Source organism: Sparus aurata, chromosome 23 (genome assembly GCF_900880675.1).
Source record: "Sparus aurata chromosome 23, fSpaAur1.1, whole genome shotgun sequence".
In the NCBI taxonomy this organism is placed as follows: Eukaryota; Metazoa; Chordata; class Actinopteri; order Spariformes; family Sparidae; genus Sparus; species Sparus aurata.
Genome location: NC_044209.1, coordinates 19,354,708 through 19,380,295, shown reverse-complemented (window position 1 = coordinate 19,380,295; position 25,588 = coordinate 19,354,708). Strand labels below are relative to the sequence as shown.

Sequence of the window (25,588 nt, the reverse complement as noted above, 5' to 3'; positions counted from 1 at the left end):
CCGAAAACACAACCATTATTAAGTGATTATGATGAAAACATAATTATTAATACTATATTCCTACACACAGGACCTCTGATGTTGCTACGTAAGCATGCAGTCGCTCCAGACATTTTACCTGGGGGAAAATAACTCATCTGTCAGCTCTGCTTTGGTGTCTAAAAAACCCCTGAGAAAATCTCCCTCTTTAGCTGCTAAATGCTTGTCCTCCTTCACCAGCTAGTTGTACCAGAGCGTGTTTGCAGAAAACAGCTGCCTGATTCCACTCAACACAAGGCTGATGTGAGCAGTGAAACCGAACCAAAGCAGCAAACGTGCCATGAAACAAAAACAATGAGCTTTAAAGCTCACCGGAGCTGCCAAGTTGGCTCGTGATTCTGTGTGGGTTTGGTAACTGCAGGCAACATCGCACATAGTCATTTGATTTAATCTTCAGATGTGAAAAATGAATTCACAAATTTGAGCTGCAGCCATTTGTCGATAGACAGGAAACTGATCGACAAATTACCTTCAATTACTTTCCAAAATGTATTTATCATTTTAAGTCAGTCTTCAAAAATAAAGACATCACACTTTTCAGCTTCTCAAATGGGGAAACTGGCTGCTTTCCTTTGTCTTACATTATAATAAATGTAATATTTTGTGTTGTTACTCGTCACCTTGAGCTCTTTTGTTTCTAATATTTTCATTTTTCAGAGATTATCATTAATTGGAGCATTGATCAATGGAATCAGACAGTTAAGCTTAACAGGAACCCAAATAAGCAGCAAGTAACACTTTTCACAATAAGATAGAGGCGAATGTCAGAGAGGTATTTGATGAACCAGCTCAGGTAACTGCTACGAGTTCTCATTGTGCTGCTGTATTTACGTTGGCTGTCAAAGCTGGTGAGGGTTGTTTATCATTATTCAGAGTCAAATGTTTGCTGGCTGCTTTTATTGCAGCTGGATGTACCTCCTTTCATATCCGTCCGTTGTTTATGCCTTTCATGCTGCCTCGTGTTGTGCTTTTTATAAATACGTCTGCTCACTCCTTCCCTTTCTCTCCGCTGCTAAATCACTCTGACAAATCAATACAGTACAGTCAATGCGATCAATGGCGCCGACCCTTCAGTACAAAAACCCCCCTTTGCACTAGCCTCGAAGGCCACAATAGCTCTCGCAAAATAGACGCGTGAGTCATTAAGGGTTGTTTTTCTTGTCCGTCTTCTCACTCTGTTAGGAACTCTGAAGCTGAGTCAGACGTCTCCAGATGTCCCCAACTCAGAGGTTGGAGCCCAGCCCCATAAAGACCTGCCCAACGCTCATTCCCAGCAGCAGGTCACCTCACGGTCAGTACTGACTTCATGGCCGCACTTGATGTGCGCATGGGTTCAAAACAGAATTCATTTTGTACAATTTTTTATTTGGGTGGAGCAGTCGGTGGTTGTGTGATTTTGCCGTTGAACTCAGAGAGACAAACAGAGGCGGATCTTTACCTACAGCTAAAGATCATTAAAGAAAAATTGACCTCAAATCCAACAACTGGAAATTAAGAAAAAGGCGCTAACAAAGTGTTTTTGTAACAACACTGGTAGAGACCTTGTTGGTTGGCAACCCAATCACCAGAATTAATGTTAGCTGAGAACGCTTCTGTGAAACCACAGATAAGCTAAAACTAAAACTTTTCTTCATGTTGTCTGGTAGGTTGCATTTTCTATTTCTCTGTTGTCGCAACGCTGTGCTTGGCTCTGATTAGGTGTTGTTACAAAAACCACTTGGTTGGGGGTTAGGAAAATATAGTCTGGCTTAAAAGGCCTGTTTTGGTTGCAATGATCAGAGATGGAGATGGTTCCCACTTCCCATGAAAAACTGTCAGCTTTGGTCGACACAAAAAAGCTTGAAATGTCTGCAAGTTCTCTTCAGAAAACATCCACTTTTGATGCTACAAAAAATGGAGTAAATATCCCCAGGTGTCCACTGGTGTGACTTGAACTGCGGTCGGCTGTTTGGCAGCCTTAGCTCTAATAACAGACAATAACCGAGAGCTATCGAAGTAAACTCTACAAAAACAGAAAAGACACCAGCAAGCCATTTAGCGTCTTGTAACAGATATCTTTAGTGTCTTTTTGTGGTTTTCTGCTCCAGAAGCACTTCCATCAAACACGTCACCTTGATTTGATTACACTTGTACCTCTTTCACACTGGACTAAAAACCCACTGACACCCGCTAACATCTGGCTCCTCGCTCCAGTGGGAGTAGGGTACAAGCTTTCATTTCCAGGTCAAATGACTGTGTAGTTGTCACCAGTATTTATCAGCTCCGACAGTGATGGAAACATGCCACTCGAACGCGTGGAGTATGAAAGATAGACTGGAGTATAAGATATGAAAAAGTACCCACTATAACGTTGTCGCTTCCGGTTTTCCGGCACATTGGTGATGTCGAACATGACACACCAGAAAGAAATAGAAAAAGGGAAACTCATCTCAGCAGTGGGAGTGGAGCCAATCGCCTATTTTTAGCACTCGCATTTAAAAAAACCTGCACACACACACACATTTTGGTGTGTAAAATGCTCATACTATGATGCATGCATGTGCAGAAAAAGGAGTGTAAACTCGTACGCGTATAAAAACAGTGCATGCACCCTCCACTGCATCCATGATTAAGCTGCTGAATCACACAGTTGCAGAGCATCTTTTCCTGGTGTGTGTGTGTGTGTTTGTGTGTGTGTGTGTGTGAGTGTTTGTGTGTGTGTGTGTGTGCTGTGCTCTGTTTAATATTCACCCGCTGAGCTCTTATGTGTCTGTTTAGGCCCAAGCCCATGACTCACCAGCTCTCCAGTCCTGATTTCCACGCTGAGGAGAAGGAGCAGGTAACGTGCATTGGGCAGATCAAACCGGAGCTCTACAGACCCAAAGGCGACCAGGGAGAAGGTAAACAGGGCGACAACTGCGGCAAGATCAGCTTCCTCCTGCGCTACGCCTTCAAGTAAGTCTGTGAATTTACGCTGAAACAGCTTGCTTGCTCCGTCACTGCCTTCTTATGTAAAAAGTTCAATAAGTGTCTGTGACAGTATCATCAGGCTGATGCTCCACCAGCGTCTGTAGGGAGCTCCATTGACTTGCTTTCTGGAAAAATGCACACCTCTTGTTTTGATCAAAATAGATTAAAACGCAAAAGATTTATGTGGCTCAAATAATGTTTTTTTTTATATGTGAATCATCAGATTCCCCCAGATTTATTGGGCACGTTTGCTTTGTGTTCCGGCCACGACATGGTCGCCTGAGCTAATTGTGACCATTCTAGATAACGCTGGCGGTTCCAAGTCACGTTTCAGAGGCGCTCCAGAAGTGTCTCTGGGCTCTGCCTCATGGAGAATAAGTGCAAAGTCTATTTTTGACAGAAGCCATGTCTACCTGCACAGAGCCAGACAGGAAGTCAGACACAGGAACGGCACAGAGCGTCTGGCCAATTTTCAAAGCATAAAAACACCATATGCAGACTCTCGACTGTGCTTATCTCACAACATGAACATTAAAGGGAAATTCTGGTATTTTTAAACCTGGAATCAGTCCGGCAGATCAGCCCAGCTGGAAGGCTGTGACACAGCTGCAGTGGCTGCAATGTAATCCTTTGGGGCCTCAGGTTGCCAAATCTTTGGTTAGCATGAATCATTCACACACCAAAACATGTAAATATGGGGCCCAGGTTTAAAAAGACTATACAGCCTAATAACCCATGGCAGAAGCACAGGTCTGAAGCTGCATGGAGGATGGATTCAAACCATGTCACGATGCAAGGTCATAGAGCCGTGGCCGGTGGAATCATAGCGTGATGCTTCCCCACAATCCACCACAGAGTAAGAAAGCATGATATTGGATGATACATGTGGACCTGGAGAAACCTCTTTAACTCTAACTACTTCAAAGCAACTAAAAAACACAAGACTAAGAGTTTTCAGTCATGCTAACATGCTCATGGTGATATTGCTGAAATTACTTTTGTTTATCCAGTATATTGCTTAACCTGAGTGCTAGCATGCCAATATTTACTAATTAGTACTTAACAGGGTTTAAAACTGAAAGGGTTAAAAAAAAAAAAATAGATAAATAAATAATGCATTCTGTGGATGCTTGTGATAGCAGTGCACATTTGGGTCAGTTTTAACCTTAAAGTAATCTGACCTGAATGCTTGTTTGATGAATCTGACACAGGGTTTCACTCGTCTCTCCGGCGAAACGTTGATGCATGTGTTTTGTGCACGGCTTTGATTGTAGAGCTGGGTGTGCAGCTCTTCAAACATAAAGTCAGGGGGGCTGCAAACATACACTGGTTCTCGCTGAATCTCTTCATGTCGGAGAACAGAGAGAGGGGGCTCCCTGGGAAAATATCTTTCAGCGTGTTTACCCTCTTTGGCGGCCACGAAAAAGAAAAAAAAAAAACCTCTAACTCGAGTAGAAAATTGAGCGTCTCGGGCTTCAGCAGCCGCTCACGTACCACTAGCATGAGATGCGAGAGAGGCTAATTGTTGTCTCGGCTGTGGTCTCATTTGTTTATGAAAATCATGCTGAAATATTAATGTTTAAAAGTAGGGAAAGTGGTGTCATTAAACATACAGCAGCGTCAGTGTCTTTCATGTACTGTGTGGCACAGATTGCTGTAGTTACTTTCATTTTTTGCCCCTTTGACAATTCTCGGTGAATATTCTCTTCTGGAGAACTGAGCACGTAATTGTTTGACGCCATGCTGTGAGCACTGAGTGTGTGCGTACTGTTAAGTCGAGGTGGTTGCGGGCTCTCGCGAGTGTGCAGCTCCGGTCTGCGGCTCAGCTGGCGGCCCCCTATTTCTGCCCAGCCCCGACATGTAGAAGCATTACACCGGGCGAAAGTGCTGATGGTCAGAAAAGAAAGGGAGCGAGAGGCCGTTTGAGTCATGAATTATATATGGCGAGCCACTTTAAACAGCAGCCCCTGTCAACACATAATAACACCAGACTGTGTTATAGCTTGAGTTACAGATACAGGGAATTAGCAAGGGAGTTGGCTGGAGAGGAGGGTTAATGACGGAAACCATTCATGTGTCCCCTTCCTCCCATTTATAAAGTCACGAGATAATTTATGTCACGCTGTGGGCGCCTGACATTACACCGGAGGGGAATTGTTTTAGCGAAAAGGAGTCGCAGACGCACATTTATTTGCGTAGCACCTTTCAAAGTGCTTTACATAGGACAGGATGGCATGAATTAATGAATTCATTTGGAGAGGGAGTGACTGAGGAGCGGAGAAGAAAAGGCTCGAGCTGTAGCTGTGAGGCGGGCGTGTGGGCATGTGTGTGGATACACAGATGCAGAGGTGCGTTAAGCGCTGGAGCTGTGATAGGATTGGTATGTTAATGTGTGAGACCCCTCTGTTCGGAGTGTAACAGTCGGAACAACAATGCCAATCTTCCTCAGATCCTCTGGGAAAGGCATTTCTATTGACAATCCCATTAAAAGCTGACACATTTCCACTGTGGGAATAACAGCTAGCTTTCGGGCATTGTCTGCCAGGAATAAGGCTGTGAATTCCCCTCTCTGCCGGAACAGTAATAGGTATACTCGCTGCACCATGCCTCGCGGATTGTGGATAAACCTTGGTTTTGGTTCAAGCCCACATCTTGTTCTGTAATAAGACACGTGAGCGCAGGAAAACCTGCAACAAGAAATGCAGGCAAATTCACCATGAGCCGAGAGGGGCGGGTCTGTTTTTTGTGTTTTTTGTACGCACGCCTTCTGTCATTTCCAGTCATTGTGTGTCTGAGCGTCGCTCTGAGCCACTGGTTAATGTGTCTCACGCACAACTCCTACTGGATTAAAGATTATTAGATACATGTTTGAATTGGTCAGGGTTCTCTCGTTAAAATAGCTGCGAGCTGCGAATGTGATTTCCTCCAGCAATTCGTCCTGTATGTCATCTCCCATGATTTGATCTGAAAGCAGAGTGGGCATGTTTATCCGATTGCCTTAATTAGATGTGATTCAGAGGTAAACACATGTCCGGATTGGTCATGGTTGTATTGTCAAACAAAGCGTGTCTTGTTTGTGATTGGTACACATGGACAGAAGACATTATAGCCACCGGGGTCACTGCTGGCATTTGCCCTGTTTATCCTTCCTCAGCCCCAAAGTTCATGCGGCTCTACTAAAGCAGCTAATGAAGTGCTGACACACTGGTTAACACGGGGAGACACAGTCTAACGAGGTCTGATTAAAGGCCTCCGAGCCGTCTTCATCTTCTCCTGGTAATTAAATACATAATAAACGGCGCGTGACACGCAGCCATGACTGTGGCTGGAGCATGTAAAGACGTGTGGGTTACATGTACTCACGTGTGTGTCTGTTTTGACCTCTATTTGCCATCTGTAAACATTTTTAATGCCAGAAAATATTCTAGAAAATAAAGCACAAGCGTATTATGAAACATTCTTGTCACATCGAGTTTGAGACAATAAAACGCATCTTAAAGCCTAAATCTGTAATTTGGTTCGGCCACATATTAAATATTTACACGCAGAGTTTGATTTATAATTACTAAAGCTGAAATAATTAGTTGCTTAACTGATGAGTGAAGTAGAAGAAAAATATTGTGCGAAAATTGTGATGCATAATTCGCAGTTAAAGTAATTTATTATTTAAGTTAACATTCTCAAAAAATCCCCTGACCCCGGTGACTCACATCCGCTTTTCCCTGTTTTATATCAAAATAATCTGATTATCTTCTGGATTTGGAACATCAGAAGGACAAACGAAGATATTTAAGGACATTAGGGAGATTTAACATTGGGCTCAAGGACACTGTGATAGACACTTACCTCTACTTAATTAGAAAATCGGTTGCTAATGACAATAATTAATGCAGCTATACACAACTAATAAAAGTGAAAATAAGGGTCTGCTTTAAACTGGATCCATCCAGAGACTGGAGAATGTCAATTTTGGTATTGGTGATGCACCTTTGTTCACAGCTGGATTTCAGATTTGGGCTTTAAACACAAAACATGGATAAGAAAACATTTTAAATTAAAAACAAAATTTTAAGCAGTTTCTTTCATTTATAGTCAGCTGCCGTAAAGGTTCAATATGTTAGAACTAGCTGGCAAATTCATGCTCAAAACAAATAGTGGCACAGAAAAACACCAAACTGTGGCTGCTGTTAGCTTAGTTAGCGATGCAGCTAGCAGTCCTGACTGGGAGCTCAGTGCACTGAGTGTTTGTCTTGTTTACATCGCTAGCGCAGGAGCTTTGGCAGGGGGCTAGCTGGCTAGCATGCTAATTTTAGTAGATATCCCTTCAACACAAAACATAGACGTGTTTTGATTGATTATTATTCAGATATTCAGCTTAAACAATCAATCGTAGGTTAATTATTAAGAATGAGAGTAGCTCCCGTCTGTCACTGTCCACCATCTGGCCGAACAAAACCCAAACCCATAATTAGGCAAGTAAATGACAAAAAAATTAAAATAATAATAAAAATGCTTGTATAGAATGTGTTTTTGTATTTTTTAAATCACGAATTACTAGTATTTAAATCAGTGGTGTCAAACTGATCCAGTAAAGGGCCACTGTGGCTGCAGGTTTTCATTCCAACCAAGCAAGAGCACACCTGATCCAAATCAGGTGTGTTTCATTCCAACCAAGCAAGAGCACACCTGATTTGGATCAGGTGTGCTCTTGCTTGGTTGGAATGAAAACCTGCAGCCACAGTGGCCCTTTACTTAAATCCACAACTTTTTTCTCCTACCATTATTTGTAGTTTATTTTGATATATTTTATATAAAGTATTAATAATGTCAACTAATGTTTTTGTTTTTTCCCATCTCTGATTGTCTCCTAGTACATTTTTTAATCTGTTAAATGCTTAACTTTCATTCTGCTCGTGACCCTGCAATATAAAGTCTACGAGTACGTGACCCCTCGCTGCTGAATGCAGATTATTTAATTTGAATAACTCTCGAGCCCTCGAGAGGTAAAACTCTTTAATATTTAAGAAGAGAGGAAAAAAATCCCCTGAATTAACATAATATTGTGCAGCAGAATGTTGTTTGTATTGTTTTGGACCATATCAATTATCTGGCGACCCCTTAGATTAATCTCAGGACGGTTAAAGAAGTATGTTTAAATGTTGATGACAGTGATGGTTGAACCGAGCAGCCAACAACAGCATGGCCTTGTTTAGTTGTGTGTGTTCCTGTGCATTAACGACTCTGTATACGCGGCCCACAGTGAGTGTAGAATCGAGGCTGCTGTGCTGAGGTTTATTAATGAGCTCAGCGTTTGGCCGCACTCTCTCACCGTGACTCTACATCTGTGCTTACTGTTCATTTAGCATCGCTGATAGTGCAAACCATGATACAGCTGCAGGGGTGAAACACAAACACACGCACGCACACATTAAAAACACACGCGTGCCATTCCGGCAATTCCTTGCTTCAGAGACACGGATCCTCCCACGCTATTATGTGCGTAGAACCCTTGCACAGGTGTGTGTTTGTACGTGGGCGGGTTGATCCTGTCTGGTTCTTGTGGAGTATTTGTCTAAATTTGTGCGACCCCTGCATTTTACATGAGCGTGAAAAAATCTAATGGAGTGTGTGTGTGTGTGCGTTGCAGTACGGAGCAGTTGGTGGTGAAGATCCTGAAAGCTCTGGACCTGCCAGCGAAGGATGCCAACGGCTTCTCTGACCCCTACGTGAAGATCTACCTACTGCCAGACAGGAAGAAGAAATTCCAGACCAAGGTGACTCCCACTCCCACGACTCTCTCACTCAAACTGTCTTTACGCCGCGGAAAGAAATAAAAAAAAACCCTCAAACGTTTCATTATCAGGTCTGCCAGTTTCCTGCCCCCCGGGGAATCATTACAGTTTCACTAATGTAATCTAATCTAATCTGGGGCATAATTTATTCAAGATAATGCGCTCCAAACTATTACAGCGCACTGCCGCTCAGCTCCTGTGTTATTCTGGTGTTTGAGGACAGTTGAGTCAATATTTGAGTGCATTTCAGGATGTTCTGTACCGGGAAGGAAATGTACCCTTAGCCCCCTCGAAAAAAAAAAAAAAAAAAAAAGAATTCCTCCTCGCTTTCTAATTTATTCTCTGTGGAGAAGCTCGAGACTTATGTGCTCAGTGGCCTCACAAATGTGAGTTGTAGATCTCAGTTTTTTGGTCCATAAATATCACCGGCGCTCTGATACAGACATGGGAGAAAATCTGAAGCAGGACGGGTCAGAACTACAAGGGCTCTGCAATTCATCGATATTATGTTGTCATTGTGATATTAGACTAATAAGGCGTCAGTGATGTCTGTTCTACTTGGTCTTACACTTGCCTTGACCCACTTAAGGATTACATCCCACTCATTACTGATTATTATTTACCCAGACATCTCCTCCTGTTAATATCGTGTGGGAGTAGCAATAGTCATCCATGTCGAAATATCAATATCGAGTTATCTGATCAGAAATACCATGATATTTCCAGTAACCTATGGTTTTGGAGTTTTGGGAAGGGACCAAAAGAAGGAGGTCGTCAGTACCAGCAGCCTTAAAGGTGCACTATCCAGTTTTAGTGGCGGACCCTGCCACCTTTTTCCAGCTTGAAACAGTAATGGAAAAAATAAGTATTTCTGATTTGATAATTAGCAATATAACTATTAAAATTTTATGAGTTTGAATATCATCTGGGTCGTCAGTGAGCATTCATGGCTCTAGGCAGTGTGGTGTGTTGAGCATGTAGAATCAGCGGATAAAGTAACGTAAAGATAAACGTAAAAAGGAAGGGGAAAGCCCTGTAAGCCTGTCCCTGTAGCATTCATGATTTAGCCCAGTTTCACCTCATCCTCTGCCTCTTTTTTCGATAAGAAGCGGCTATACTGGTGGTGTAAAAAAAAAAAAAAAAAAGATGCTGCTTCACCATCAACCGTTTGTACATCACACGGGCGCAGGATGTACAAGCTTGTCGGCCGCCCGCTGTCGTCTTTGCGGTGCGTTCAAGTGCAGCTTCTTGGCATCGCAACAGTCGGCCTTCATCCGAGCTAGTTCTTTGATGTCACTCTTGTGCGTCAGGTCCTTTAGCGATAAGATGAGGTGCTCGGACATCCGGACGGAGCCTGGAGTAAAGCTTCTGCTCCCCTGGTGGTGCTTAGGGCATCTGATTAGTATATATCCCCTTTTTGCCCTCGCTTTGAAAGTCACCTGGGTAGGGAGGAAACCTCGGGGCAGAGTCAGAACTCGCTGGAGGGATTACACATATCATCTGGCCTGGGAACACATCGGGATCCCTCAGGAGGAGATGGAAGAGAGAGGGACGTTTGAAAATACACGGCTTAGCGATCTGACCCCAGATAAGCTTGAAAAAGTGGATGGATGGAAAATAGATATTGTGATGTTTGATTTTGTTGCCCAGTCCTAGCTGAAGAATTCAAAATATCTAGATATCACGTGACATAAAAGCGCCTAAGAATATTGCTGTTCTTGTCATTTGAAGGCCGTATCGGCCGGCCCTGCTACCGCAGAGTACAAAAAGTAAGCGTTCAGTGATAGTGATGCTGCACCAGTTTGAAATTTCTCACCTTTGTGTGATTGTCTCCTGTATGTAACAAAAGCCCCCTTTCAGCTGTTGAAAAGTATGAATGCTTCAGTCATTTGCATAATACTGCTCCTCTTTTGTCCGGGCTGTAGATGATTGTTTCATTTCAATCACATCCTCATTAACATGGGATTTTTTTTTTTACACCTCTCATATTTTTGCCGCGCTTTCATCCCCTCCGACTAATTTCCAAAAAGAGAAACAGAACTCACCTTCCGGAGTAGATGTTCGGGGGCTTTTGTGTTTTTTCAGTTTTTTTCTAAAGGCATGCCGTCTCCATCAGCATGTTAAATCCAAAAGCTAACAAGTAATCATCAAGTGCTAATAAGCCTGAGCGACAGGCCCACTCATGCCGCGGCAAAAAAATTTTGAAACTGGAAAATCGAGCATGTGTCACATTTTAATTATTGCAGGGCTTCATTGCATGACAGCGTTTGTATCGAACGCTTTCGTAGCAAAATAAATACAGTCAGCGAATCAACAAATAGGAAGAATTCTGTGACGGGGATTAAAAGACGTGTTCACAAATGTCGTCCACAACTTGTTAAAATATGATGAGCGGGAAAATTACAGCCGCTCCGTCAGACTATGTGACTCGTTATAGAGGCAACGGACGGAAAAGGCAGAGAACACAACATACAGTGTTCAAAATAAGAAGTGAGTGTGAAATAAATGTAGCTACCTGTAGGGAATGTGTCGTGAGCATTTAAAAGAAAGAAGTCACGTACCACTTTATTTTATTTCAGCAGCTTTGATTGGATTCTTCATCCCATGAGTAAAGGTGAAATTCACTTTTCTCCCCCTGGCCGAGGAACAAAGGTTAGCCAGGGTGGAAGAGGTTAATTATGTTGCTCAAGCACATTCCCTTTTGAATAAACTGTCAATGTTTCTCGTTTCTGTGGATCAATTTGAAAACACTTACATTTACATTAAATAATGTCTATTTTGCCGCTTTCAGCATAATGTGATTCATCCTACAGGCATTTAATCAAAGCATCTCTGGTATCGCATCTTTGAGTAAAAAAAAGAAAGAAAAGAAAAACCTTTGCTAGACAGGAAGAGACTTTTATGTTTCCAATTTGTTTTGGATAAAACAGAAGAAGAGCTGGAGCACTTTGCAGGAGCAGGGAAGTGGCAGAAAAACAAAATTAAACCAAAAAGAAGATGCCGCTCGCTATAACTCCTCAAAAGCAATGAGAAAGATTCAGTGCAGCAAACATGACAGCAATGAGAAACAGAAGAAGAAACAAGGATCTGTTCGATTACTGCTTTCAAAGGCAGTCCAGTTTGTGCCACTTTCATAAGTACAGCTTTTACATATGAGCCTTTTGCCTCGATGGATACGTTCAACATTCAGCAAACAAACTTTGAAAAATATGTTCCTCTGAAGTCCAGAATCCTCAGTGACTTCCGCATTCTGCTGGTATGAAAAACATCCAGCTTGTTCGCTTAGAAAAACGGAGCCGCACCTTGTGAAACAGGTATGGGGTATTTTTCTTGCCAGGAGAAAACACGCGGGGGTCTTTGAGGATTCTGGACACATCTTCAGAACAGCCTTAAGTGTTGTCAAACAAACCTGCTGGGTTTTTTAAAAATCAGCTTGGAAGTTGTCTTTGAGGAAGAAACTCGATTCAAGTGTGTGCCTGGAATGCGATCATCAATGAAAAGTGGTTACATGAGAGGCACACACTGACTGCGGCAAGGCCGTGAATCTGCTGACGCTTTAAATTATGGTACACAAATTAATGTGTAATTTTTTCAGTTTTTTCAGGGAATCACCTGCGTTCCTAAACAGAGACAAGTTTTAGTGTTACAGACAGGTTGAGGAAAAAGGACTTCAGCAAAAAAAAACACAAGTAAAATGCAATGTTTTAAAGAACTTAACCTTAAAAGTGTTTACTTGGTAACAAGGCACTAGAAATGATGTATTTATATAATATTTAGAAAGTAGTTAACCTCCTTTTCACTCTGATTATAGTGTCGTTACTCAGTCCATAAAATTAACTTGTTTGTTCCCACTTTCTTCCCTGTGGTAATTACTAATAGATACCTTGTACTTACCCAGTAAATATTTCATTGTTACTGCTTACATAATAATAAACTACCTGCACTGTAGCTGTGAGCTGTAATATAAATGCTCTAAACTCTGTCTCTCTCTCTCAGGTCCACAGAAAGACCTTGAACCCAGTGTTCAATGAGACGTTTCAGTTTGGCGTGCCGCTGAATGAGCTACATTCCAGGAAGCTGCATTTCTCCGTGTACGACTTCGACCGCTTCTCCAGACACGACCTGATCGGCCAGGTAGTGGTGGACAACCTGCTGGATTTCAGCGAGGGCAGCGGGGACAAGCCCGTCTGGAGGGACATCGTGGAGGGCACCGCGGTAAGGATGAGGCTCTGCTGCAGAAATAACCCAGAATCATCACATTCATTTGGAGGGAGAGATGGGCCCCGAAAGATGAAATTTGAATGAGCCTTGCGGCGGTATCAGACCGTCGCAGTGGAAAAATTATGGGCCAAGGCTGTGATAGATAGGCGCGAACGAGGAACGGAGCTTATCAAACATATAACACGAGTGACAGTTTCGATTCTGGTGTTAAAATGAATCTGAATTACGGCTTGGAAGAGAGGGAAAATGAATGAAAGATAGAAATTTACAAAAAGTGCACGGCAGGAATCAAACGGCAAGGTTAAACACAGTAAGACATGCAAATGTGAGTGTGTATGAGAATACCAGAGAAATATGTGGATACGTGTCTCAGAGTCAAAAACTCTTCATTTTATAAATTATGTTCAATTACAGATATAGAGAAACGATGTGCAGTCTGGTCACTGCTTCCTGTCACAGCAGAGGTGACGCTATGGAAGCAAAGAAAGGCCAAAAATGAATGAATAACTTGACTATTACTTAACCCATCCTTGCGCAAATTATGGGTGCAATATCCAGCACACCAGACACATAACCACATAATTGGGGAATAATGGGGATGACGAACAGGATTACAATTTTAAAAAAAAGACTGTCTCCGACATCATCACTCGAGAAACTGAATACACTCGATATGAAGATTAAATACAAGTCATCCGGTTAATATTCCTTTTCTCTAGTCTTCCTTATATATGTTTGGTGTTGAGGTGATCCAAAAGTAACGAAAAGTAATCAAGTTATATTAATATTGTGACACTGACTACATTTTTTTAACAGGTTAGTAACCCCCTCCACAGCCCTGCTGCTTAACCAGAACCTGTATTTTTCTATGATAACAGGAGGGTAATGCTTGTTCGCAGAGCGATTGGTACGCCGTATCAGTCATTCATGAAGATCTAGGTTAGCGACACTCTTGTGCCAACTTACTTCACGCTTCTTAAGCCATGAAAGTGCCGCCATCAAATCAGTAATCATGAATCTCTATTCTTGTCGCCGAGCACCAGACGTCTCACCTGTAATCATTCCCCCGCAGCACACTGTAAAATCTGGCAAAATGACTTCATTTGTCATAAAATTGAAAGTTACCAAGTCATTTAGACTAATAATTTGAGGTTGTTGAAATTTTTAACTTGCATAATTTAAATTTAATAGCCTACTTTACGTTGTAAAACTGAAGTAATGGGTTTCCTGAATTTTTAAAGTAGAGTTGACTTTTAACATTTTGCAGTGTAACCTCCCAGGAAACTGAATTTGAACAGAATGAACTGAAATATTTAACTTTGACAAATGTCCATCTGAATTAATGCGATTTATATTCCCGTTTATGACATTTCTAAAAAAGTAATTAAAATTTGTGCATGTCGAAAGACAAGACTTGAACGATCACATCACTTGATTTCAAATTTCTGAAAAGTCAAGTGGAGTGGGAAAAATAAAGCTGCTCAGATTGGATTGGTGAAATTTAGACACTGAAATTGGAGACGGAAAGAATATCAAACTCAGAATAATCAGGCTACGGGAGGTAATGAACCGAGCTCTAATGGAACCAATAACACCTCTGTACTCCGAGGCTGTGTTATGTTAGTCGAATGTGCAAACTGGAAAATCCGGGGATGAAAAAAGTTTTTTTTTTTAAATTGCTAAAACTTTAAATGACTTTTCGGGAAATGACAGGGATGGGAATTCAAATCATGTTAATTCAAATGGTTTGGGAAATAAAAATGGCATCACGTCCTAATTATATTTTGGTGTTTTCAGCGCTGTGATGGATTCAAGTGATTGCCCCCGTCTTTGCTTCCGTGACTCAAAAGAAGCATCTGCATTGTTACCTGCCTGTCTGAAGATCATAAACTCTTACCGTATTGAGAGGATGCACAGAAATTGAGCTGGCCGGATTAATTCAGCGTCCGTTTATGTAAAGAACACCGCACAAGAGAGCTCAGATAGATTACTGGAAAGGCACCGCTGGCCACATCCAAACTTTTTATCACGCGGCAGCCAAGTAGATTTATATGAAATATTCATAGATGGCTATTAGCAAATTAGATTGAACAGAGTCTTAAAATTTTTTTGGCATGGATGTTTCATTTATTAAATAAGTTTAAAGCATCAGCCTCTCAGCGTATTTCAATGTTTCACCCGGAGGAAGTATTGATTCGTGAGTCTCAGAGCCGCCGAGGAGTCGTCATGCCTCAGTGTGACCTGAATACCACCGGTGTCATTACTGCGGTGCCACTGAGACCACAGGCAGCGAGAAGATCAGTAAGATGGGAGCGAGGGCAGAGATATAAAAAGCCCGGAGAATCGTCACCTCTACTTAACACTTTCCTCCACTCGGGGACATCAACAGATTGGCATATGATTCATTTACAGTGACGGCACTTCCCCTCTGCCTAAACACTCTGCCTGTCCACATTAGGATGCCTGCTGTCAGCCGCCGTCAGTCACAGATGTAGCTCTTTTTCTGGCCACAGACAATCATCGCAAAGTAGAGGATGTCTGTCAGTTAGTGTTTTTCCTCTCTGGTGCTGGAGCCATGTGTGTGTGTGTGATCACAGTGTCCCTGCTCCCCATCTGATCCCTGTCTCTTTGTGTGTTGTATGTGTGTTGTGTGTGTGTGTGTGACCTACAGGAGAAAGCTGATCTCGGGGAGCTTAATTTCTCGCTGTGTTACCTGCCCACTGCAGGCAGGCTCACTGCTACAGTCATCAAGGCCACCAACCTCAAAGCCATGGATCTGACTGGCTTCTCAGGTAAAGGATTAACACACACAAACACACACACACATACACACACACACACACACACACACACACACACACACACACACACACATCATGCTGCCGTGACACCTCCTGCGAGCGGTCTGACTGGAAACTCATTAAAAGGAAAAATATGACAGAAAACAGCTTCAACACTGTCTGAAACACTGGCTACTGTTGACACATGTTGCTGTCTCGAGTTCTTTCAGGGTTTGTATCTTATTCTGGGTGAAAAGCGGCAAAACATGCAGAACTAGAATGGCGAGAGAGCGCATACCTCCGCCAAAGCCCAACAGTCCCCTTTAAGTCAATAAAGCCGAATACAATATCAAATAAAGCAAAGTTTTAAATCAGCTTAATCTGGATTTTTGTTCAGATGTGCGTCAAATTGGAGCCACTCAGAGATATCAACCACCTACATACACTTGATCCATCCCTTTATCCAGATCTGCACCAAAAATGATTGGGGTCTATTCTGGACTGAGACCGATCCTCCATCCGAGTTTTGTGGAAATCTGCTCAGTAGTTTTTGTGTAATCCTGCTGACAAACCAACCAACCAACAAAAAAACAAAAATCGACATGGACGAAAGCATAACCTTCTTGCCAGAGGTAATAACTGGCATGAAATTTAGAGTGTCTTGGAATAAAAGAGTAACTTCTATGTCATTCAGCGCTGAATGAAGAAGCAATGTTTTCTCCACCAACAGCAGCCTCCATGGACCAGAATGCAATGCAGCTGCAGGAAACAGTATGTCGCATTTCTGCTGAGGAATCCGACCCGTCAAATCTCTTGCTTTTGCTTTTCTTTTGCCCACCCTGCAAGTAAAAACCAACAGGTTTGTGCCCCAAAGTTTTTTTTTCAGTTAGACATTTTTCCAAACCTACTAAATCACTAGCTGAAGTAGAAATAGATTAAGCATGTTAAGGGGAAAGTTGCCAAGAAGTAAATTACCTTCAACTCCTGTGGTACATCGAGCATCACCAGATTGATAGTTTCTGACTGTACATGAGAATCTGAGGGTGGATTTTTTTTTCCTTCAAGAAGTGGAGGTAGAGTTAATACATTATGCACACATCACCCGGAGCCCTAAAATCATTTGCCACAAACATAACAACGGGTAAAAAATTGTCACAATGTGTTTCAGCTGCAGGTGCAAACACCAATTATGTCGCGGAAATCGTCAAAAAAGACCAATAGTTTTTTACCCGCGAGACTCAAGATGTGAAAACTAGATTGCTAATGCTGTCTGAATTAACAAAGGGTATTTGTTATATTGTTTTAGTCTTTAGTTATCCTTCTCTTTAAGAGTCGGGTGATGGCAATGTCCTCTCGCATTAAATGAGATCTCAGATGATAATGACCGCACGCTGTTGTTATTGCCCCGCGCAGTGCTCCCAAGATGATTGCAGTGCCGGGAAGATGCTTAAAAATGCAGAATAAATAGCGAGTCGTGGATGTGCGTGTGTGCGTGTGTGCGTGCGTGCGTGTGTGTGTGTGTGCGTGTGATTCCCCTGGCTGCTGTCAGCGCGCCGCACATGTTGAATGGATAACTGGAGTGATTCAACCTGTGCTGCTTTTCTACCTTTGTGTTCTTAATCCAGCTTTGCCAAGGTGACTTGATTTTCATGCCTTTTATGTGTTACAGACGCGGATACCTGTGAGCATGATACCTAACAGCGTTTGCAGGAGTCCCCCCTCCTTATCTTTTTTTTCTCTCTGCTTCCTCCCCCCTTCCTCTGTCTTTCTCATTCGCTGCTTTTCATCCCACCTCTCTCCTCCCCCCCATCCATTCCCCCCTCTCTCTTGTCTCTCCTGCAGACCCGTACGTGAAGGCCTCTCTGATATGCGACGGGCGAAGGCTAAAAAAGAGGAAGACCTCTATTAAGAAGAACACGCTGAACCCCACGTACAACGAGGCGCTGGTGTTTGACATTCCCAATGAAAACATAGAAAGTGTATCCGTCATCATCGCGGTGATGGACTATGACTGGTGAGCAGGCCGAGGCGTCGTCGCAAAGATGAAACCGATGATTGCTGTGAAGTGTGCCGCTTATTGAACGTTAGTTTGCACATGCAGCGTAATGTTTGCTGTCGCATTTCGATGGTGTTGCGGCTGTGTTGAACATGATGAGGGCCTCCTCGTGAGTCAGCCTCCTGGTGGACGCTCCCTGTTTTACATAGACGGGCACCTCATGAATAGGCATGCTTTATGCTAATGGCGGAGGAAGGAGTGTAACCCTGCCAGTGTTTGACTGTCTGCCGCTCGCAGCAACACTTGGCTGGTTGATGTGTTTGTGTATACATGCGCCGCCTCCCTATTATGTAGTCTGCCCTCCATTTGGCATCTCCATAGGTGTGTGCCTTTGTATGTTTGTGCTCGTGCCTGCTCCCCCGCTGACATTAAGCTTTTATGCGGGGCTGTGTGTATTTGTAAGCTGCTATTCAATATCCTTCCTGAGTCGCTGTACTCTTTTCCCAGTACTCAAGGTTGATAAATGAGACTCTCTCTGCCTGTTTCTTACAAGCCCTGTCTCCCTCTCTCTCCCCCTGCTTTATTGCATCCTCGCCCTCTCTCTCCCTCTCTCCACCCCCCCCTCCTTCCCTCTTCTCTCTCTCGCCCTCTGTCTCCCTTGTCCTTGCCTCCATCCCCTTTGCCGCGTGTCAGTATTGGTCATAACGAGGTTATAGGGATGTGTCGCGTGGGCAGCGAAGCTGAAGGTCCAGGGAGGGAGCACTGGGCAGCCATGCTGGCCAATCCGCGCAAACCAATAGAGCACTGGCATCAGCTTGTGGAGGTAATGCGCATATGATCATGTGTGTTCATGTGTGTGTGACCATGTATGCGTGCATCCATGAGTGTGACCTCATACCACATATGTTCCGTTCAGGTCTGCTGCTCGTTCTGGAGCCATATAACCAAAATGATTTGACTCTATTATCATTCGAAATAGTAGTAACAGGAGCAGCGGTAGGTGGAGAATAGCAGCAGTGGGAGTAGTGATAGAAGAGGGATAACAGTGGAGTAACATTAGAGTAGAAGTGATACAATTATTATTCAGATATCTTACTTGAGAAAAAGGAGCAACATTAAAAAAAATAGCCCATTAGAAGTGAACGGCTCACAGTATATCTGAGTATCAGGAGTAAAATTCACTTAATTAGAAATCAATTTATCATCTCATCATCAAGCGCTGCTGAAGCCTGATAATGACCTGTGCGTTTGAATCAGATGTGTTGGAGCGGGGCCCCAGGAGCAGGATTAAAAAAACACACTGCACTAAAATTCAGGATCAAAATTAAATGTACCAAATAAGCAGAATGGGTCATAACTTGGAGCAAATTTGTATTATTTTATGTAGTATTGGGTAATAAATCTATAGCAGTCTGTATCTGCACGCTCCAAACGTCTCACGCTCTCTTTAATGCATCCATGGCTTCAACCAGCGTTACCAGATCAACAATAATTTGCCTAGTTATGATAAATTTGCCGTCCATTGGTTGTAGGTTCAATTATGCCAAAATTCAGTTGTGCTTGTATCAGTAATTGGTTTTAGTCCATACTGATGTCACTCTCGTATTTGTAGTTATGGTAAATATGAAGCTAATGCCGACAACTGCTTAGCTTAGGCCTGGTTAGCTTAGCCGACCCACTCTTAAAACGTCTTTTTTTTTTTTTTTTTTTTACTTGAGCTTTGAGCTTTAGAGGTGCTGGTAGGAGAATTTTATTTTCTTTGGACCGGCCAGCTGTATGCTAAGCGAAGAAAACCAACCAGCTGCTGGCTATAGCTTTTGTCATGTTTTAGACCAAGAGCACCCACAAGCAAGACACAAGGCTAGTTGAAAATAAAAGGTTATATTGATGTAAAGTCCATTAAATAATGGAAGGCAACACAAGCAAGAAGTTAAGAGCAAAAGCAAAACAACATTCCAGGATGATAAAAAGAAGGCGGCGGTAAGACACAAGAAGCAAAACAGGGCCGGGGAACAGATGTGAAAATGACGACTAACCAACAAAGGTTTGAGGATAAAAAATGAATTAAATACACTGAGTTGAAGGGGATAAAAGGTAGGAAAAAGACAAAGACTCAAAGTGTAAAACAACAACATGACACATCGTAAGAGTCTTTCAACATAAAACGGGAAAAAACTAAACTAACCCAAAACCATGACAGCTTTATATTTACCGCAGAGAAATGAGTTGTGTTATCCATCTTTTTTTCCAGCTCTAGGCAAGAAAGTGAGTCAGCATAGTTCCCAAAATCCCTTTAGGTACAGGACTTAAGTGAACATATTCAGTAGCTTTCCACCTCTAAGCACAGTAGTAATAATAGTATTAAGTAGTGGTACACCGGCATAACAGTGGGCTCATAGTGGTAATAACAGCTGGAAAAAGAATATAATAGCATATTAAAATTTCATTTATTTCAACTGGATGTATGAGAAAGTGATTCTTTTTGTCATGAAGTATTCATAAAAGCAAAATCTCTCTTTCCCCCGCAGGAAAAAGCAATTGGTACGTTTGTGTCGAAGACTGCTACATCATCCTCCCCTAAGCCGCACATCGTGGTGGACAGTCCTCACTCCGACTAATACTGTGAGCCCCCCCTGCTTTAGATTGACATGTTCTATATATATATGTATATATATATATATATATATACACATCCATCTTATCCGCATGCTTTCATAAGTAGGATCATGTTGTAGTGTGCAGTGTGATGGAGTGTGTCGGTATTCCCGCACATTCCCATACGTCCTTGATTTAGAAACGGGGACGCGCTGTGCTGGAATCTTTAAATCCACGTTCCGTGCGGCAGATGCTCTCAAGTCAGATTCACGCAGAAAACTGAGCGAGAGTTTTTGAAAAGCATGACCTAACTGTGAGCGTGTGATAAAGTGGAGGACGCTGTCAGAGGAAGGAGCTCTAAGGCAAGAAGCATCTGTATAATCTAGATGTTATGGGTTATGTAATGCATCTCCCCCCTCCTCCTCCCCCCAAACTTACAGTGCTGCATACTGTTTATATATTCTCTCGCCCCCCCACTGTCTCTCTCTTGCCTAATCCGCCTCTTCTCCCTTATTCCCTGTTTCCTCAGGTCATTATCATCTCTCCAGCTCCAGACTTTCCTTTTCTCTCCTCTCATCTGTGAATAATTCTCTCCATCAAAGAAAGAGAGACGGCGGAGACACTGCTAGTGTCCGACTGCTAGTGCTGTTTTGCTCCTGCTAATGAATCCTCCAAGTCCTGTGCTTTCTCCACCGAGCCGGGGGGGGGGGGGGGCAATTAAAAAAAAAAACAAACACACAAAAAAAAAAAACATCCATCACGAGCTACACTTTGAGCATCAGACTTCACATTTTACAAACACACGACAGACACTAAGCGGACCAGTAGGACTGATAATCGGGTGTAAATTTGGGATCTAGCGAGGGGAACGCACACACATAGCTCACACACACATACACGAATACACACAGAGTTTGTAGTATGTGCGTAGTTCATGTGTGCTTCAGATTAGTGTAATGTTTCATCTAGGAACGGAGTGTGACGTGACAAACTTTTCTCTCTCTCCAAATCAAAAAAAAAAAAAGACCAAAAAAAACAAAAAAAAAGTAAAAGGAAGCCATCCTAGAATGGTCACTTCAACTAGGACCAAAGGTTCACGCCCTTGTACAGACTCTAAAAGAAGAAAATCACTATGTCGATATTTTTTCTTTGCAACATTGGTGTACAGTATTACGCCGTACTGTATGGGGAAAACATCTCTCGTTGTACTTTAGCAGGACAAAACAAGCCGAGGTGGATACTCCCGGGCCATTTCAGACGCCTCCTCGAGGCACCGTACCCTCCTGTCTCAGACTTTACTCGCTTATTTTCCCCAGTGGAAAGACGACAAAGCGGCTCAGTGGTCTTTATTGATGTCAGAGGAGCGAAAAATGAGGACTTGACTCATTGGTTTAAGCATGTTAAGCAACTTTGAAAATGTGTCCCTCTCCCTCATGCTTTTTCGTCACAGCCCTCATGGTGCTCATCGGTATCAAGTTTTTCATTATTTGTTTTATTGTTTAGCTTCGTTTGTGTGATACGACATACATGTAATCATTGGGAAAAGGACTTTATCACGACGATTTTTTTTAACACTCCACCGAGGATGCGATGGTGCGAGCTTTTGAGAGATGTGGACTAGTCGATCGACTCGGTGATCGGCTGAACACGGGACTACACAGGTTCAATGGAACCCGAGTTTAGGATCGGACCAGCATCTGTTTGGATTGCACTCGCCGGAGGATGTATTCCACAGGGAAGGATATCACCATTTTTCTTCCATTCCAGGACTTTTTTTGGTTTTCCTTTCCTTTTTTCTCAAGAAGACGTCCAGCTTCGACTGAGAAATAAACTATTATCTTCCACGTCATCATCCCTGACAAGACTCTTAGAAGGACACACACGTCCGTGTTGCTTTTATTAGTGTGTGTTTCCGTGTTTGTGGGCGTGTTTGTTTTGTATTCGTGCGCGTCCGTGTGTGCGCGTATGCCTGTGTGTGTCACTGTGACCTTGTGTGTGTGTGTGACACGTTCCTGTGCTCACCGCCTCCCCCTCGTCCTTTTTTTCTGTCTTCGCCTCTCCTCACTTCCCCACCCCCCCAAAAAAAAATTCCCGGCATCCAAACCAACTGAAATGCTCGTCTCGGAGCCGAACGTGTCTTCTGTCCCCTTGTCTTTAAGAGGAGCCATTTCTTGTGTGTGTGTGTGTGTGTGTGTGTGCGTTTGTGTGTGTGTGTGGGGATGTGTGTGCGTACTTATACGTGCCTCATTGCACTAGGTGGGGAAACACTGTCTCTCATAGACATTAGTTCGTATTGTCTATGTCGTCTCTGAAATCAGCTGCCAATCATTCAACCCCCCCCCCCCCCCCTCCTCTCTAACCCCTTTGCCTGATGTAAGTAACTGTGTTGATCGTGTACCTCTTTCAGTAAATTTGTGTACTGTATGTCCGAGGGAAAAAAAAACAAAAAACAAAACCAAAAAAAAAGACAGAAGGCACAGTGGTTTGAAAAATTTAAAATCGTTGGGTGTGTTTTGATTAAATTTTTCCGAAGAGGGAGAAAAAAAAAAAAATGGAAGGAAGAGAGGAAGAAAAAAAAAAACAAACCCATCTGAGGCTCATTTGTTACGGCCTGCAGATCATGACAAATTCTTTAGATTCCCCCTGAAAGCAAGACAACAGGGAGGAGGAGGTGTTGGGGAGGAAGAAAACAAACAAACAAACAAACAAAAACAAGAGCCTGGAATTTTCTGCACTTCCTGTGTGTAAGCCGAGACAGACTTATAGAGCCGCGTCTGTCAAACGCTACTACGACTACTACCGTAACCTCAGCAAAACAACAGTACGACACCTCACTACAGCTACTTGTATTGCAACCGTTGCCATCTCTCTCTCTCTCTCTCTCTCATCCTCTCTCTCTTTCTCTCTCTCTCTCTCTCACACACACACACACACAACCACACACACTTTTAACCAAGTGTGTGTGTGTGTGTGTGTGTGTTGGTCAGGGGAGGGATCCGGTTTCTTTCTCTTCACCTTTGGATCGGGGTGTGCTCGATCTGGCTGAGGCGACACGTTCGCATCATATTGAGGGGGGGGGGCCGCGAGCATCGAGTGTTGGGGAGGGGTTATTGACCAGCTTGTATAAGTAGATATGGTATCGATCCATCGGTCTCGAGGCACCCATAACTCTCTCTCTTTTCCCAGCCTCACTCTGTCTCTCTCTCTGCTTGTGTCTACCCTGTTTAGCCCCTTGTGTTCCCTCCCGGTGATAGATTACAGAACCCATCGTGGAACCAGCACATTCTCTCATTCCCCCCCCTCTTCTTTCCTTTCTGTCTGTCTGATTACTGTCTGATTACTCATTCTCCCCCTCCAGCAACCCCCTCTTACCTTTTTACCCCCGCTCCTCCACCTCCACCACCATCCCCACCTAACCTTCACCTATCCATTTCTCGCTCTATTTTTTTTTCTCCCCCACCCTCCCGCTCCCTCTCGCAATCTCGCATCCCTCCATCTTGCCCTCTTTTTCGTTTTTTTTCTCCCTGTGTACGCCTCTCTATCCTCTCTCCCTCTCTATCGCTCTCTCTCTCTCTCTCTGTCTCTCGCTGTCTTCTCGTGTTAGTGCAGTTCTGAATGGTCATGGGGAAACATGTTTGCATGCTTATATTAACATGAATGATGTCAACTTGATGCAATGAAAAATTATATAAGTGATGCTTTAAGCAAAAATCTGACAATGAACTTGATACTAATACTACTAATGACGACTCAATGGAGACCTAGCAATTGTTTAATCTCTGTGGTCGAAAACAAACGATGATGAAGTAACATTGTTTATGCTGTATTTATCTTTCTCAAATTGGTATAATTTTTTTGTTTTCTTTCTTTTGATTTTCAATTTTTTTTTTTTTTTTTTTATATATGATTTACTCAAGAGGTTTACTTTTTTATTGGTTTAAAGCTGAGAATTTGAGTGAGGGGTTCAAGTCAGGGCGATTGTTTCAGTCAGGACAGCTGTACCGGGTCGCAGGATTTAGGTGAATGTGTAAGTAACAGTGTGGCTGAAGCAATGATAATGGAAATAAAGGATATGTATCATCCAGCTTTTCGTGTTTTTTTCTGACTTTGTTTTTTCAATGCCACGGGAGGAGGGGAGAGAAGAGGTGGTGAAGCTGCTGTCACACGTCTCAGGCAGTGCGCTAAATATATAAAACGCAAGGGGCCCCCGGGGATTTTCAGATGTACACGGTCTATATTTGACTCGGGGGGCCTGGAAGGTAAGACACTCTACCTGGACAGAAGCGGCCTGAACTTTTTCCGAAGCTCTCTGACTTTTTTTCTGCTGTGCATTACATCGTGTGTAATTATTCAGCCACTTTGTCATGAATTCTTTATTGTGGCCGCGTTTTTTTTTTTTTTTGCCTAAATGCAAAATGGAAGCACGGCTGGCCGGTCCTGTGTGTGTGTGTGTGTGTGTGTGCTCTCTCTCTCCATCTGGCCTCCCTTGCTTCTCTTCTGTTTGCCCCTTTATTTTTAAAACACTCATATTATTTGTCATGTGGTTATTATCTCCCGGTAAGGCGGAGACACACACACACACACACACACCAGTGGTGATCAAGCAGAGAGAGAGCAGGGGAAGAAGAGGAGGAAGACCGTGCTCAGATGTGCAGGGGTATGACAGAGAAAGGAGGAGTGGGAGAGGATTAAACAAATGAAGGAGGATGAAGAGCGGGAGAATGCCAGTGAGGAGGAGGAGAAAGACAAGGAGGAGGAGGAGGAGGAGGAGGAACGGGAAAAACCTGGAGAAGAGAGGGGGATAGCTGCATGCAGGATGTGTGTGGTGGGAACAGGAGGCTGGAGGAGGATGGCTGTATATAGACACACTCATCATGGGGCACCTGCAGCACACTGACAGCGTTCACAGTTCAACAAGAGCGCGATGTGCACACACACACACAGACACACTCTCACGTGCACGTACACATGTGACGACGCACCAGTTAGCACAGCTTTAATGCTGTAGACTGTTGAGAGAGAGAAAAGTGGGAGGAGGGGCTGGTGGGGGGGGGGGGCTGCTGTCTCCATGGCAACGTTCCCACCGTGCAAAAAGAAAAAAGGAAAAAAAATCATTTAGTCGGAAAGACATTTCACTCAGTTCAGTGAGCTGAAAGAGGCAGAGAGGGAGGGGGAGCAAGTTAGAGACCGGGGGAGGTTTGTGTGTGTAATGTAGA

At 43.2% G+C, this 25,588-nt stretch overlaps 1 protein-coding gene across 2 annotated transcripts in view; it reads left to right on the top strand.

Moving 5' to 3' along the window:
• syt3 (synaptotagmin III) overlaps positions 1-24,456 on the top strand; it is a 37,976-nt gene extending 13,520 nt beyond the window's left edge. For both annotated transcript variants that reach the window (XM_030407882.1, XM_030407883.1), the window contains 9 exons: positions 1,222-1,330; positions 2,797-2,973; positions 8,636-8,762; positions 12,777-12,995; positions 15,673-15,793; positions 17,624-17,795; positions 18,471-18,600; positions 20,306-20,399; positions 20,902-24,456. In XM_030407882.1, the coding sequence (XP_030263742.1) occupies positions 1,222-1,330; positions 2,797-2,973; positions 8,636-8,762; positions 12,777-12,995; positions 15,673-15,793; positions 17,624-17,795; positions 18,471-18,600; positions 20,306-20,395 (1,145 nt within the window). In that variant the 3' untranslated portion in view covers positions 20,396-20,399; positions 20,902-24,456. The remainder of the gene's footprint in view (positions 1-1,221; positions 1,331-2,796; positions 2,974-8,635; positions 8,763-12,776; positions 12,996-15,672; positions 15,794-17,623; positions 17,796-18,470; positions 18,601-20,305; positions 20,400-20,901) is intronic.
• Positions 24,457-25,588: the final 1,132 nt, after the last annotated feature.